Here is a 16690-nt window from a genome sequence, read left to right on the forward strand (position 1 = left end):
CTGCTATAGAAATGCCTAGTTCAAATGATAACAATTGAAGATCAGTCTCACAATCCTTGTTAATGTCAGTGCTCTTGGAATCTTGGACTGCACACCTGTATTTGAGATTATTTGTTTGGCTGGGTTTTTATAAGGATCTGCATACTTTTTCTTGCCCTGGCACATGTATATATGTCCCCACTTAAAATGTCAGGGCTTGATCAACTGCAGGTTCCTGTCCGATAAAACCAGTACCAAAAAACTGGGTCATATTTTTAGAAGTTCGTAAATTACAGCGCAATGGAAACTTGGCTTTTCTTTTATTTCTGGAACATTTGAAAATCGTAGACTACTGGAAACAATTTCTTAACAGTAAAAATAAGCAGCAAGATGACCTTAGCAGAAATCAACTGAAGTCCTTTCGGGCTGGTGTGTTGAATGCTGGATTCCATGTTGATCATTTGCAATAATATAAACTTTTACTGATTTCAGCTTCCCTCTCCTTAAGGGCCTGGCAGGGAAATGACCGCTCTGTATTTCTTTCTCTTAAAGGAATGGGTCCCATTCACCTAAATGAAATAGACTGTACCGGGTTTGAAAAATCCATCACAGACTGCAAGTTCAACACAGAGTCACTGACTTGTAACCATGAAGAAGATGCTGCTGTAAGGTGCAATGTTCCAGCCATGGGTTTCCAGAATCAGGTGAGAAGTCAAATTATGTGGATGTAACAAAAATACATGTTTAGTAACACACACACGCGCTCTCTCGTACTCTCTCTCTAAGGGCTGGAGGAGGACATATTATCATCCCCACTTTACAGCAGTAGAACTGAATTGAGTTGCCCCAGGTCACACGCGGAGTCAGTGGCAGAACCAGGAATTGAACCTGATCTCCTGGTCCCAGTCCAGTGCCTTCACCCTAAGACCACAGTGAGACTAGAAGGATCTGAACTTTCCCTCGCCAGCTGCTGTAGCTTCATTGCAAACTGTCCCATGTGCCAGCAGCTGGGATGGTCCTTTTATAAATCACTCACTTAGATGCGAGCGGAGAATGTGTTTCGCGGCCCACATCTGCGAGCCTGTGTCTGTTCAGACGTGGAACTAGGTCAGTTGGGAAGTCCCTGGCAGATGCTTTCAGAGAGCTGATGAGATGATTTCTCTTTCCTTGATAATCTGCAGCTGCGTCTGAGCGGTGGCCGTAACCCCTACGAGGGCCGGGTCGAAGTCCTCATGCAGCGCAATGGCACTCTGAAGTGGGGGACTGTCTGCAGCCAGAACTGGAGCACCGTGGAAGCCATGGTGGTGTGTCGCCAGCTAGGCCTCGGCTTCGCCAGCCACGCCTTTCAGGTACGTCTCCTCTCTGTGGCATGTGCTCTGGGCAGAGAGGAGCAAGGTGACCTTTTTTCCCCCTAGTTCTGTGTTTATCCACAGAGCAGGTACCGCACAGGCAGCATCCGGGCATGCTTCCCCCCCACGCTGCCCTACCCACATACCTCAACCCTGGGCTAGCAGGAGCACCTGTGAGGTGCGTGACAGTTCAGTCTGCAGGGCCCACTCTATCTTTGGCTTCCCTGCTGAGCCTGCCAGCAGCGATGGTGGTGTAGGTGATGGGGGGGGGGGGAGCCTCACTGTTCCACACAGAACCCCCAAGCGTCAATCACCTGGTAATGGTTTTTCTCACAAGTGCAGAGATTCCCTGGAGCCCCTCAGCTCCCAGCAGTTTGTCCCATGGGCCTGTCACGTATGTCCTTCAGCCAACGAGACAGGACTGTACTTCCAGCAGCACTAAGGCTTCCTGAGGGAGCAATGGTTGGGAGCAGCCTGAGGGAGTTTCTTTAAATCCCAAGGGGAACTCTTTGACCCCTTTACTCTGGGCTGACACCAGTTATGCTCTGCAAGTGGGTTCCGACCTCTCTCCGCCACCGTCCAAAGCGAAGGCACAAGTTCTTCGAATGCCTTCTGCAGGAACGCACTGCCCACAGCCTCCATCCCATGGTGAATCCAAAATGATCTGGTCTAGCCTTGGGTGCATCATGCACTACAAAGTGAATCGTGGCTGATGGGTGCAGGACAGGGCTGCCATCACAGTGGGCACCAGAGTAGCCATGATATCACTTGCCCTAGGGCAGAAATGGCAGGGCTGCCAAGGAAAATAAACCATCTGGAAACTTGCATCTTAGGGCTGCAGCTCCTAACCCCCTTTCTGCTGGTTTCTGTTGTCTACTTCCATCCTAAGGGACCCCCACAGCACTTTAACTGATGGAGACTATCTATAGGATCTGTTTCTCTGCCCGGCACTTCTAGGCTAGAATGTGGCAGCAGCTTAGCAGGCCATAGGAACGCTGCAGAACCGCTTAGGACGGGGAGCAGAGAGTTACCCTATCCAAACGAAATGGCAGTAGGAGACTAGGGAGGCAGAATGCAATCTCTATAAAGGAGGCCGGACAGGCCATACAGCTAGTGAATGGGGCAGAAATGGAGGCCTGTCCCAAGAGAGACCCTTGTCCAGAGCTGAGGCAAACATGTCAAGCTTTTCAGGGAAGGGGACCGTCTCGCTGTGTGCGCGCCATGCCTAGTACAATGGGGCCCTGATCTTGCTTCACCGTAATAAACAATAGAAAATAATGCCAGCTGCCTTCCTGGGCTTGTTTAATGTGGGTGAAGAGCGAGGCCTTAAAATAACTAATAGCTCCTGCATCCTGCCGGGGATTGGGTAGCTTGCTCTGAAGATAGGCAAAAACTGAATGCTGCTCTGTGGTAGGTGACTAATTATCTCTGTGTAATAAACGACTCCATCGGGGATCTCCACGGAGAATGTTAAATGTTAGGCCCAGTGAACATGGCAGACTCTAGACAACATGACACTGTAGAGCAACGAACAGGGCCAGAGATGGAGCGTATAGGTCCTTGGAAGACCATTGAGATTAAACAGCTGTCATCTAAGCGGGAGGCCTAGACCACTCACCTCCTGGCATAGAGTGGCCCATGGCCCCTGGCAATCCAAACGTTGTAATTCCTATGCAAAGCTTTTGAGGGAGCCGGCCAAAGCTGCACAATGCTCCTATGTAAATGTAGCCAGAGAGCCTGCAAAGAAGCTTCTTCCCCAGCCTCCCCTTACCTGGCAGCAGTTCTACGGGACTGGGAGGCATTACTGCACTCCCTTAGGATCCAGTTCCTCCTTCAGGGACTTGCCCATGCAGCCACTTCCTCCCCGGTGTCTTCAGGAATCCACTTGACAGGCCAACTATCCTCTCCCATCCCATTGCTCCAGCCAGCCGGCCTGCCCCTTTGTGCTTTGAGGGGAAGGCTGAGTTGCTGTTCTCCTCCTTTGGTATGTTGTGGCTGCCAAGGTTGTTCCACCAGCCCACCGTTGGGGTGAGTGGCCTGGCGGAGATGCCACTAACCTCATGGCCTTTGGGCTCTTCTGGTTCTCGTCATGCCCTAAACTGGCAGCCTGTAGGCTGAGCCATGATGCCTCCAGGCAATGATTTCCTGCCATTGTAGACCGCATTGTAGGCCTTGAGGTTGATGGGGATCCTCCCTCCCCCATGTCCTAGCACTGGTCAGAAGGGACTAATTCTTCAGGGATGGGGGTGGGGGTTATTGGTGTCATTTCTCTCCCACCACTTTGAATTCACAGCTAGCTTAGCAATCCACCTTCACAAGTCACTGCTTTGGTTCTTTTAGTTTATTTTCCTGTGCAGCTGCCAAGCTAGCGTACAAGAGCCCAGGACAGCTGCATCCATCTAACACTGTCCTTCCCAGTCGCCCAGCTCTATTGACGCGGCACCAATAGGCCGGCGTGAAACAAGATATTTTCCTTTAGCAGGGGCCGCGGGTATTTAGAATAGAAAAGACCCTTATGTGGGACCAGGGTGCATTATACCCATGAACATAAAGCAACACTGTGGGGAACAGGGGTTAGCTGTGTGCGCACAGGGCATTGCTAACAAGGTTAACGAGACACTGTGTTGCAACAGCAGCAATGGTACAGACGGTTCCTTCTCTACCTGAAACACACTCCCAGCTTTGGCGCTTTCACGTAGATCAGCATAAAGTGATTTTTTTACTTCACCCCTTGCAGCTGCAGCTAATGTCGGGCTCTTAGCCAGGAGGAACAAGTCTTGGGACTACTAGAGAGGGCAATGTGCAGTGGGGAATAATCCTGCATGGGTCCACCAGGGAAACAGTCTGGATGGGACTTAATAGGGGTTTTGCATTGCTTTCTTCTGAATTATATATTTACAATTAATTTTGGGTTCATGGGGGTACAATTAATCCGCTATGCTCAGTGCCCTCTTCATCTGCAGATCTCCAAGCACTCCCCAAATGGTATTACAGTAGCAAGATCAGGGCCCCACAGTGCTGTCCATTCCCATAGTAAGAGACAATCCCCGGCCCTGAAGACCTTACAATTTTAGCAGATCAAAGCAGGGAAGAGGGAATGTTATCTGCGTTTTACAGGTGGGGCACTAAGACAGAGGGAGATTGTGTCTTGCTCAAGGTCAAACAAGAAGTCGGTGGCAGAGCCAGAAACTGAATCTAGATCCTTTGAGATCCAAATGAGGGCTATAGGTGTTAGACCATCCTGCCTCTTAAACCACTAAGTCCCATAACGGCTCTGGGAGGTTAAATATAACAATATCGGTTTTAGATAAGCTGAGCACAGAAAAGCTAAGTGGCTTGCCCGTAGTTACGCAGAGGCAGAGCTGGTGGAGGGATGAGATCTTCAGAGCCATTCAGGGGATTTAATGACACATCTTCCATTAATTTTAAATCCTGTGAACTGCTTTGATAATCTCAGCTCAGGAATCCTGGGTCCTAGACTCCAGCTCTAACCAACAGAGATGCTCCCCTCCTTGTCTAGTTCTCAGCAGACAGTACTTCACAATTTTTGGGTACAGCATGCCACCCTTTCAGACAATGCCACTGAACCATGTTCTACCCTTGGGGAGTTGAGGACTTGAGGCTCTGGCTCTAAAATAATGTTGGAGGCATTTAACGAGTTTGTTTCTGACAGGAGAACTTTTGCTTCTAAACATTCCCTCTTTTTTATTATCTTCTGGGTTTTCCAAATCCCATTTTCCAGCTGACAGCATCTCTGCCTCCCACCAGGCCAGCCTGGCTGTTAATTCTCTATCTCTGGTATGATGATATCTCTGGATATCTCTTGGGGTATGATGTTAATCATGCAACAGCATTCTGGTCTCATGCTGGAGCATTCTGCTGTCCCTCCCTGATGCACAGATGTTGCAAGGCAGACATGATTTATTTGCTGGGCACCCATCCTAACATGGCGCAGTGTATCTGCCCATCCCAACAGACCGAGGGGATGAATTCATAAACTGGATGGGTCAGGCTGGGTGGAGACGTGCCTGTAGAGTTGGACTACAGCAAAGTGGAATTCAAACATATCCAAAAACAAGGAGAGAGGTGTTTTAACCATGTTTAACTGTGACCTGTGCTCAACACAAAGGACTCTGAGTCAGGACCCCTGGGTTCTACTCCCAGCTGTCGGAAGGAAATGTCATCTCCTGCCTTACATCCCCTGATTTCTATTCTCTGCAACTGTTGTGTGGCCTTTGGCAAGTCCAGTTAAATTGTGCCTTCCCTTTCCCTATCTATACAGTGCAGATAATACCTGCCAGGCAGTTGTGAAGATTAACTAGTTAAAAGGTCATAGAGTGCTTTTTGCACATGCAAAGTTCTTAGTATTCTCATAAGACAGACATCTGATTGTCTCAGATACCCCAGCAGCTCCAGTACATCCACAAAAGGCAGGATGCGCCATTTTCTAAAATATCTATTAGCAACAATTCCAGCTCATTTTATATAGACTGCTACAACTTTGCTCTATTTAAATTGCATGGATTGAAGCCCGATGGTGTGGTACAACACTCATGTTATGAGGGCTGACTGCATACTTTGTGTACAAATATATACACTTGCTACAGAGTTCAGCTGCCTTAGGACAGTACAAAATCCCAGCAGCAAGTCAAACAATGAGATCGTGTACCCTTGTCAGGGCAACTCGCTGATAACCAGTTAATGAAGATCCCAATCTCTGACCAGGTTGAAAAGCCCTAGCAAGCCTTGTAATATAGAAATCAACATGATAATACATTTACAGGTAAAGCTGTGGCACCAGAATGTCTGTGAATATTGTTAGATCTACTTTGCTACTATTTCCTCCTTTTTAAAATGGGGGGGACGGACTTTTTTTTAAAGTTTTCCTCCTGCTAAATGGGCACAAATTCTCCTTTCACTTCATGTACAGTAACTTATGTTTTTGTTGCTTTCTGCCTCCCTGCACAGCAGTGGCTCGTCAGGGAGCCTGGTACCCGTATGAAAAAGGAATCCCTATCCAGCTCATTAAACTGGAAGTAGCTCCAGGCTAATTTAATGTGCAGAAAGGCTGATGAATTGCAAAACTCAGTTTGTGCAAACTTAGCCCAGCTCCAGTAGATCTCTACATGCCAGGTGGCCCATGGCTGAATTAGCACAGAAGCAAGGCCTTCCCACATGGTAGCCCAGAACACTAACCACTTAGTTACAGAGTTTGTTCCCAAGGGTAGTAGTGTCTCCTCAGTCTTTGAAGGCTGGGGCTAAGGTTTTCAAATGTGACTGGTGATTCTGGCTGCCCAACTTGCGAGCTCTTAAAGGGGCAGGGTGGGGGGGAGAGCTAAGTTTTTACACAGTGCTGAGCACCTACCCTTTGAAAATCAGTCCCCTTTAAGGTGGTTCAAGTTTGGCAGCCAAAATCACTGGTCCCTTTTGGAAATCTTGACCCAGGATTCAAACCTGGGTCTCCCCTATGGTGCTGCAAATCATTAATCACTGGCTTACCTTGTTTATGAAGTGAATAAATATGTTCCAAAGTGAACAAAGTATTTCCTAGCCTGATGGCCTCTAAATGATTTGCTTTGAGGGGAGCACTCATTCCAAATACAGATGGAAATGTGCATGCATTGACAAAAAACCCTGATGCTATCTCCCATGCTGTAGTCTGCCTCATACACACCTGCCCCTCACTCCAGTGGGAGTTACGGGATTTGGATCTAATTTGCATATCAAAATACACCAGTGGGGTCTCTCCTTTCGGCAGTGACCTGTGCTTGGACATTCTTCCTAAGAGGAGCAGCCACACACCTGCCACTGGAATCAAATGACCCATTTCTCTCTCTCTCTCCCTAGGAAACTTGGTACTGGCACGGAGACGTCAGCGCCAATGACGTCATTATGAGTGGCGTGAAGTGTTCCGGGACGGAGATGTCCCTGGCGCACTGCCGGCATGACGGTGCCCAGGTGTCGTGCCCCAGAGGCGGTGGCCGCTTTGCTGCGGGAGTTTCCTGCTCAGAAAGTGAGTTCCTTGGATTTTCTTCTTCCAGTAGTCGGGACACCTAGAAAAGTGATACTGATCATGGAGACTTCCCTTCCAAAGGGCTTCTCTTGGGATGCTGGGAGGAAACAGGGAGGCTCATACCACTCATTGGGCCATCTTTCTATTTTAACACATTGGCAAATGTTAGGATCAACTGACTGTCTGAATAATACAGAGTTAAATGTCCAAAAAGCAGTGGTAGGAATGTAGCTTTTTATTTGGAGTTCAGTTCATGGATTTTCTTTCTCCATCAACTCCAACCCTTGGTTTTCCACCTTATATTTGGAACAGCCTCCAGTTTCCCACGTGCCCTGCCTCCTCTCCTCCAAACTCAGGTATTTGCCACTGCTTCCTGCACTGACCTTCTCCCTGGCCACATCTCTGCACTTTCTCAAGCCTGAGCCAGCTGCCTGGTGTATTGCAGTTTATATTGAAAACCTTGGTTTCAAACAGCACAGATTGTGGCTTTGTCCTGCCCCTGCTAGGAGTGCATGGTGGGGCAGCTATGGCAATGGCTGCAATTGGGGTATGATTAGAGTGGCAAACCATCGCTTTGGTGTGGGTAGGTCTAAAAACATTTTCCTTTCCCCACTGTCAGCTGCTCCGGATCTGGTGCTCAATGCCGAAATGGTGGAGCAAACCTCCTACCTGGAGGACCGCCCAATGTTCTTGCTGCAGTGTGCGCTTGAGGAGAACTGTCTGGCCACCTCGGCTGCCAACACATCCGTTTCCACTGGCTACAGGAGGCTCCTGCGCTTCTCCTCCCAGATCCACAACAACGGGCAGGCTGACTTCCGCCCCAAGAACGGCCGCCACGCCTGGATTTGGCACGACTGTCACAGGTGAGTGCTTAGGTTCCTCTGCATTTGTTACTAATCAAAATGCAAGCACCAAAGACCCAGTCCACTCTGCTGCCCCCTATTGGTCATGAAAGAAATTAGGTGGGCCCATTTCCTCATGGACATGGGTCGATCCATATCTTAAAGCCACTAGCCCAAATAGCACTAAATGTCCTCTTCTAGATGTTTGCACCGTTATCGTTGTGCTACACGCTACAGACACTCAGGCTTCATGGAGACAGCTGGGACAGAACTCAGATCCTTCTGCTTCAAAAGCACAGGCCCAGCGCACAGGAGTAAAGGAGAATTTCCTTAAGAGTATATGGCCTATGAGACACACTTAAGCAGCTATGATTCCAACCAATAGCAAACGCGCATACACAGTTTATTACAGTATAAAATCACTGATGAAGCCAGGTAGGAAAACTGATTGGAATCTTGTGGCTTGCTTTACTGAGAAATCCTAGAATTCACTGAAGGGACACCAGCAGTAGCCTACGCTGAGATGTTCCTGGGTAAAATTCCTTACTTTCCCATGGACAATGCAAAGGGGTTTGTGATACAGAAACACTGATGGTTCCATAACCCTCAAATAAGAGCTCTCCACCTGATTGCCCTAAGCTAAAGGACAAGTGCCAAGAATCATAGGAATGGAAGAGACCTCGGGAGGTCGTCTAGTCCAGTCTTCTGCACTCATGGCAGGACTAAGTATTATCTAGACCATCCGTGACAGGTGCTTGTCTAACCTGCTCTTAAAAATCTCCAGAGATGGAGATTCCACAACCTCCCTAGGCAATTTATTTCAGTGCTTAACCATCCTGACAGGACGATTTTCCTCATGTCCAACCTAAACCTCCCTTGCTGCAATTTAAGCCCATTGCTTCTTGTCCTATCATCAGAGGTTAACGAGAACCATTTTTCTCCCTCCTCCTTGGAATAACTTTTTATATACTTGAAAACTGTTATCATGTCCCCCCTCAGTCTTCCCTTCTCCAGACTAAACAAACCCAATTTTTTCAATCTTCCCTCAAAGGTCGTGTTTTCTAGACTTTTAATCATTTTTGTTGCTCTTCTTTGGATTTTCTCCAATTTGTCCCCCATCTTTCCTGAAATGTGGCAACCAGAACTGGATACACTACTCCAGTTGAGGCCATATCAGCGCAGAGTAGAATGGAAGAATTACTTTTTGTGTCTTGCCTACAACACTTCTGCTAATACATCCCAGAATGATGTTCGTTTTGTTTTGTTTTGTTTTTTTGGCAAGTGTCACACTGACTCATATTTAACTTGTGATCCACTATGACTCCCAGATCCCTTTCTGTAGTACTCCTTCCCAGGCAGTCATTTCCCATTGTCTATGTGTGCAATTGATTTTCCTTCCTAAGTGGAAGACTTTGCATTTTTCATTATTGAATTTCATCCTATTTACTTCAGACCATTTCTCCCAGTTTGTCCAGATCATTTTGAATTTTAATCTTACCCTACAAAGCACTTGAAACCCTTCCCAGCTTGGTGGTATCCTCAGATAACGAACCAAACCGGACCCTGGACTGATGCCTGCAGGATCCCACTCATTATGCCCTTCCCAGCTTGACTGTGAATCACTGATAACTACACTCTGGGAATGGTTTTCCAACCAGTTATTCACCCACCTTATAGTAGCTCCATCTAGGTTGCATTTCCCCAGTTTGTTTATGAGACGGTCATGCCAGACAGTATCAAAAGCCTTACTAAAGTCAAGATATATCCCATCTACTGCTTTTCCCCCGCCCCCATCCACAAGGCTTGTTACCCTGTCAAGGAAAGCTATTGGGTTGGTTTGACACAATTTGTTCTTGACAAATCCATGCTGACTGTTATTTATCACCTTCTTATTGTCTAGGTGTTTGCAAATTGATTGCTTGATCATTTGCTCCATTATCTTTCTGGGTACAGAAGTTAAGCTGGCTGGTCTGTAATTCCCCAGGCTGTCCTTATCACCCTTTTCATAGCTTGGCACTCTGCCCTTTTCCGGTCCTCTGGAATCTCACTTGTCTTCCATGACTCTTTGAAGATAATCGCTGATATCTCCTCAGTCAGGCTCCCAGAAACCTCAGCTCCCATTTCCCTTCCTCTTCCCCGTGACCAGCTGGAGCCCTTCCTCCTGTATCTCCTTCCCATTTGACTCCCTCAGTCAGCCAACCTGCTTTTAATGAACCAAGCTCCATCTTCTGGGCAGACTTTCATTAGAGTCAGGACATCTCCACCATGCTCCAGCTAGGTTGGAGGGGGTAGGGCCAGTTCCACAACTGCACAAACCAGAATGAAAATAAACAGATCCTGCATGGCAGATGGAAAGGGAAACCAGCCTGAGCTTTACCAGTAGAGGGGAGAAACCTGCATCCCTTTTGCTGTAGCTTTCAACACCCTACTGGGGGACAGGTTTCCACTGTCTGCCAAACCACAAGTGAGCATTTATAGGGAGGGATCAGTAGAGAGGCCTAGGCAGCACAGTACCTTCCGAAAGGACTGTTCTAGCCAGCTGACCCACTCCACCAGCTTCCAGATCCTTTGTGGGCCTATATATTGGTTGCCTGCTCTGTTCCTCTCTGAGCCTTCAGTAGCTGGCCCTTTCGCAAGGTGGCTAAAGAGTCCCTCTTCTTACATAGAGACTAATGCAATACTGTGGCCCAGCAGAGTCCAAGCAATGAGAGCGGCTGTTCGAAAGGAGCAAGGGTCTGTGTCTTTTGGAAGATGTCTTAAATGAAGTGAGGAGAGCCTCGGGAAGAGGCCGAGGCCATCTGTGTGCTTGAAACTGGATTCTGTTTACACGTGTTTCCAGTTTGTAAACACGAATAGAAACACCAGTTGGAAGGATGCAGACATTTTAGGAACTGAGTCAGACCCCAGGTTCTAAATTTTTTTGCAGCGGAGGCAGCCAAAATAGACTACTTCAAAATCAGTAGCTTGGCCACCACAGAATGCTCTTTATTTTTTTCCAGCCGTCTCAGTCCGGTACTGTAAGCCTCTGTTCAGCAGACTTTTGATACAGAAGCAGGACAAAAATGGGGAAAAGCCACTTAATGTCCAGGTGAAGGGAAACTTAAGAACATCTGGCAGCGATTTCAGTGATGGCAATTTTGGAAGGGGCAGGGTGAAGAAAAATCCTCTTTTCCTATAGGAAAAAAATGCCTTTTGTTGCTTCTGTAAGCACATTTTAGTTAAACCAATACATGCATAGCTTGGTGTTGCAAACATCTGACAGACAGTATTAGGTAGCACCATTTACTGAGAAGCCTGGATTTATTTTTACAGCCAGAAGGCTACTTCTGCTTCCCGTTAAAGTCGAACCACTTTTTAAAAACTCTTCAGCAATGTGTTTTGAGTTAGGCTCTGTGCAATTGGCCCAATCCTGCAATCGGACTCTTGGGCACATCCTGAGTGCTCCTGAAATCCGTGGGGCTTGGCACTGATCTGCTCACAGGGATCAGATGGCAGGATTTGAGGCCTGTTTTGTTCAAGTGCTTATCACCATGGTATCTGAGAGCTTTATGTGGTAACCGTGCTAGCAACAACCATGTTCCAGCCACATCACTCTACCACTGGCTCCAAGGAGAGGGGGACAAATTCTGATCTCAGTTACATCAGTGTAACAAAGCCCATGCTTAACTTTAAGCATGTACTTAAGTCCATCCGTATTCAGCAAAGCACTTACGCACAAGTCCCACTGACTTCAGTTGGACTTAAGTATATGCTTAAAGTTAAGCAACTTTGTTGAATCACTGGTTTGATGCACAACATTGTTCCCTAACACGCACAAACTATCCGCACTGGTGGAACCATCCTGACTGCAATGACGTGTAGAGCTGGAATCTGTCTGACAGTGGCACAGACAGGGCCAAGCTGACTCTGTTAGTGCCGGGTTAAAATAATGAAGTGGACTGTGTATGAACCTAGCTTTCCTGTTTGAGGCAGAGTGAAATGAGCTCAAAACTAACTTTACCCTATTCTGCTGTTCATTTCCTGCCAATAAATTAATGTTCTGTACCCTCTGAACTAAGGTTTCCATCTTTCTGAGATGCGTTTATAGCCCCCATCACTCTGGTGGTCTCCTCTTTAATGCATTTATATTCACAATGCCCTTGTGAGGTATGGCAGCATTCATCCCTGTTTTACAGGGGAACGGAGGTACACTGACTAAGTGACTTGCCCAAGGTCCTACAAGATGTCTGTGGCAGAACAGGGAATTAAACCCAGGTGTCCCAAGTCCTAGGTTAACACCCTAACCACTGGACCATCCTTCCTCTCTAGGAGTTACGCTATGCTTTTAAGATGGCAGTAAGTTAGCAGCTATCCTAACTAAAGACTGCATTTCTTTGTGTCTCACAGACATTATCACAGCATGGAGGTTTTCACACACTATGATCTGCTGAACCTCAATGGTACCAAGGTGGCCGAAGGACACAAAGCCAGTTTCTGTTTGGAAGACACTGAATGTGAATCAGGTACCCTCGCTATATCCACACAGTGTGGGAAGTTTGTGCAGGGAATGTATTGGCGTTCTCAGGATCCAAAGACACAGCCATGTCCCTTAGCAGGGAGGATGGCAAACTTGGTCATGGAAGAGCTGTGATTGTTCTTGAGGCTAAGGAAGCCAATGCTTCCTAGTCTTTAAACCATGAAAAGAGTTGAAATCTATTGGTGCTTGCAGAAGGTTCCTAGTGCTAATACATTAAGAAAGACAAGCTTCAAAAGTACTTCACTCATTGGGTGCTGGGCTGTTTGGAAAATCTGGCCTTACTTTTCTGACTCCAATGACACGAGTACTTCCAAGCCACGGATCTGGGTGATCAGGTAGGAAAAATGTGTGCATTATATAGACTTGTTCCCAGCCTCTGCTACCTGTACCCACCCCTGTAGACTTCATAGCCCAGGGAATGTTATAGCTACAACATTTTGGATAAGACCTAAAGTCTCTTGAGGGAGTTAAAAGAACCCCTGGCACTTTCTACATGAGAAGTGCTAATCTGCTGTCCTGGATAAATTCCAACTCATGTATTTACATTCTGTTTTCCCAGAACTCCCCCCTCTAATTTCAAAAGGACACAGAATTCTTTACTTCCTGTCATGTAGCATTGCACCCTGCTGTCACAAATACTGCTGCATTCCACCCCAGAAGTGGCTGCATTTCAGGGAGCTTCCTAGCCATTGAGTTCATACACTGCTTTGGGATGGATGCACTATCCTAAGATACGATATTCACCTCAGGAGCACTGTGCATCCACTCTTCTGTTCACAGAGGAACTGCCTGCCTCATAGTGAGATTAGGAGAATACCTACCAAACCAGCAGGGATTGTTCTGACATGCACTGTGTCCATACCTCTTTCCTCTGTAGATGTGCAGAAACAGTACGAATGTGCTAATTTTGGGGAACAAGGAATCACAGTGGGATGCTGGGATGTCTATCGTCATGATATTGACTGCCAATGGGTCGACATTACTGATATCCCACCAGGAGATTACCTCTTCCAGGTACATGGGGACTGGGATGTGGGCAATGGAGGTGGACACTTGTCTACTGGTATCTAGCAATAAATTGGTTACATACCTATCAATGTTAAGTGATTTTAAAAATAAGCTCAAGATAGCATGGCCAGTCACAACAGACAGATCATGAAAAGAAGTCTAGGCTGGATAGTAGAAAAAACTGTTTCACTAGGAGGGTGGTGAAGCACTGGAATGGGTTATGTAGGGAAGTGGTGGAATCTCCTTCCTTAAAGGTTTTTAAGGCCCGGCTTGACAAAACCCTGGCTGATGACCTCTTAAGGTGTCTAATCTATGATCTGTGTCATATTTTGAATACTGTACAGTTGTTCCAGCCTTCCTTCAGAAATGCTCTCAAGTACTTCTCGGACAAAGATTTAGGTGATTAAGTGTTTTACAAACCTGCATATAACCAGCATTGTCTTTTTTGGTTTTTTGTTTTTTTTAAATGAGTGAAAAGAATTCTGATCATTCTCATGCACTCCTTTCAGCTCTAACATTACAGCATGGGAAGCCATCACTGCTACTTCAGTCTAATGCTACTTTCATTGCCCAAGTGGACTGAAATTCAAACAGTGGAAAGGGTGAAAATGTAAAACCTTTCATGTACGTGAGCAGAGAGAAGGTTTTGTCTTGACAGCTGTCCTATTAAATACAAATAACTCTCCCCTTTCCCTGTAAGCTTTGAGGCAGGTCCAGTGTCTTCAGTTGGGATTGAGAAGCATGTAGCTCTTTGGGTGCTACCAGCATGCAATCAAACATTCTTCCACATGAAACTGTTTCATTGTGTCTAAGGAAATCTCTTGTGATGTAGCAAAGAATTTTAAAGGTTTTTACTAATACAGCTGGTCAGAAAATAAACTGAAAAGTAGTTTGGGGCTCCAAGGTTCTTCAGTAATACAAATAATTAATTAGAGCTGGTCAAGATATTCTAAAAAGCATGCATTTTTTTTTCCAGTCACATACCAGGACTCCACTGTGCCAGGTGCTGTACAGGGTGGATTTGATTTAAATAGGTGACAGAAAAAAAAGTGTGAAAAAAAACGGGGGGGGGGGGGGGGGGGGGATCCTATACAAGAAAAATACCCAAAAATCGGGACTGTCCCTATAAAATCGGGACATCTGGTCACCCTAGATTTAAATCACTAGTCAGGAAGACTCTATTTAATCATGGTTTTCTACATAAAAGTGCATTCTTGTTGGTTGTTCTAACCTTAATACATTTTCTTAGAGATAGATGTAGGTTTCATTTTTAGAAAGTACACACTATACATTTTTAAACAGTGATTTAGTTTGACAGCTATATCAGAAAATGAATGATTGTTTGCTTCTTTCATTTACCAAAGGTAATTGAAGCAGATAATTCACCTCACCATGAGTTCAGAAATATCTCCAATTCAACAGTTAATCATTAGTATTTGGACAGTTTTCTTGCCATGCTGTATTAGGAGGAGAACATCACCAGACAGACATTTTAAATTGTTTTACTTAACTAAAACAACACTATTAAGTATTCTGGATTTTTTTTTCTTCAACAGCAAACATGCTTGTTTTGTTAAAATGTTATATATGTCCCTCGTGTCTCACATTTATCTCCAGACTTCTCCTCCTTGTCCACATCTATTCCACCCCCAACAATCTTCTATTCATTGAACTTTTAGAGAGGTAAGGGATTGACTCTGTGTACACAAATTTGCAGAGGGACAATAGGGTTGAAGTCTGTTATTTCTCACCTCTATCCCAATATAACACGAATTCGGATACAACGCAGTAAAGCAGTGCTCCGGGGGGGGGGGGCGGATCAAAGCAAGTTCGATATAACGCGGTTTCACCTATAATGTGGTAAGATTTTTTGGCTCCCGAGGACAGCGTTGTATCAGGGTAGAGGTGTATTAATTATTTATTTTAAAACATTTTACTGTCAACAAGCATGTTATCTCTAGAGACAAATCCACAGTTTGAGAACTGCAAAACTAAGCATCTCCGATGGTATCTTCTAGACTGAGCACTGAGTCCCATTGGGTGGGTAGATAGAAAGATTAACCTAAATAATCAAGACACAAGCCTGTGGAACTCCATAAGATTGGGTCCCTAATCCATGAACTATTGGAACTCATTTACAAAACTTTTCTTAAACATTACAGGAATATATTGTCTCATACTATCAAATTAGAATTTATAATCCCTATTCCATGATGAGATATGAGTTATAATGTATCTTAGTTTTTCCTCAAAGTTTTAATTATCAAAAAATCAGGTTTTTTTTAAAAAAACATTGATTTTTATCCACCCTGGTGCTGAACAAACAGAAAGACCATCTTCTTTGCCATTTACATTTCACTGAACATCTTTCAATGGCTCTATGATGTTGTTTCTTTACCCTTTCCCAGATCGTCATTAACCCAAACTATGAAGTTGCAGAATCGGATTATTCGAACAATGTAATGAAGTGCAAGAGCCGGTATGACGGACAGCGCATCTGGATGTACAACTGCCATATAGGTGAGCAGAAGCACGTTGGAAGCTGAGCTGTTCAAAAAATAGTTATTGCTATGGCATACAGTGTGAGCTACAGGTTAGAGCCAGCAGCGGGGAGTCAAATTCTGGGTTCTGCTTCTGCCACTAACTTGCTGTGCCATAGGGGGCAGGTCACTTACCAGCGGTTGCTGTTTCTATACAGGTACAAAAGAGGACATTGGTCTATCTCAGAAGGAAATTGTGGGACAATGTTCTTAAAGCGTTGGGTGAGGGGTACATCCAAGTGTTAGGTTTACTCTTCCCCCTCCCTCTTTCAGGAGTGTATTAATAGAAGCCGAGCTATGTGCTTGTCAAATTTTAATAGGATTAAATAGCCCAAAGGTAGGCAACTGCCCTTGATCCAAGTTCAGAACTGGCTGCTTAGAAACAGAGGCGTAATTTACTCAATTGATCTGGTATGTTGTGCATCTGCCTTTTGTGTCAGAGG

General features: G+C 45.7%; 1 protein-coding gene across 6 annotated transcripts in view; it reads left to right on the plus strand.

Annotated features, from left to right (window-relative positions):
* LOXL2 (lysyl oxidase like 2) overlaps nucleotides 1–16690 on the plus strand; it is a 100869-nt gene that overhangs the window by 81738 nt on the left and 2441 nt on the right. For 5 of the 6 annotated variants that reach the window (XM_039524040.1, XM_039524042.1, XM_039524041.1 and 2 more), the window contains 7 exons: nucleotides 532–683; nucleotides 1161–1328; nucleotides 7176–7341; nucleotides 7961–8204; nucleotides 12570–12685; nucleotides 13577–13713; nucleotides 16116–16227. In XM_039524040.1, coding sequence (XP_039379974.1) covers nucleotides 532–683; nucleotides 1161–1328; nucleotides 7176–7341; nucleotides 7961–8204; nucleotides 12570–12685; nucleotides 13577–13713; nucleotides 16116–16227 — 1095 coding nt within the window. Of the gene's footprint in view, nucleotides 1–531; nucleotides 684–1160; nucleotides 1329–7175; nucleotides 7342–7960; nucleotides 8205–12569; nucleotides 12686–13576; nucleotides 13714–14051; nucleotides 14107–16115; nucleotides 16228–16690 lie in introns of all 6 variants that reach the window. The other variant, XR_005593945.1, reaches the window with a different exon arrangement.

The sequence above is a fragment of the Mauremys reevesii genome, linkage group 2, assembly GCF_016161935.1.
Source record: "Mauremys reevesii isolate NIE-2019 linkage group 2, ASM1616193v1, whole genome shotgun sequence".
Lineage (NCBI taxonomy): Eukaryota > Metazoa > Chordata > Testudines > Geoemydidae > Mauremys > Mauremys reevesii.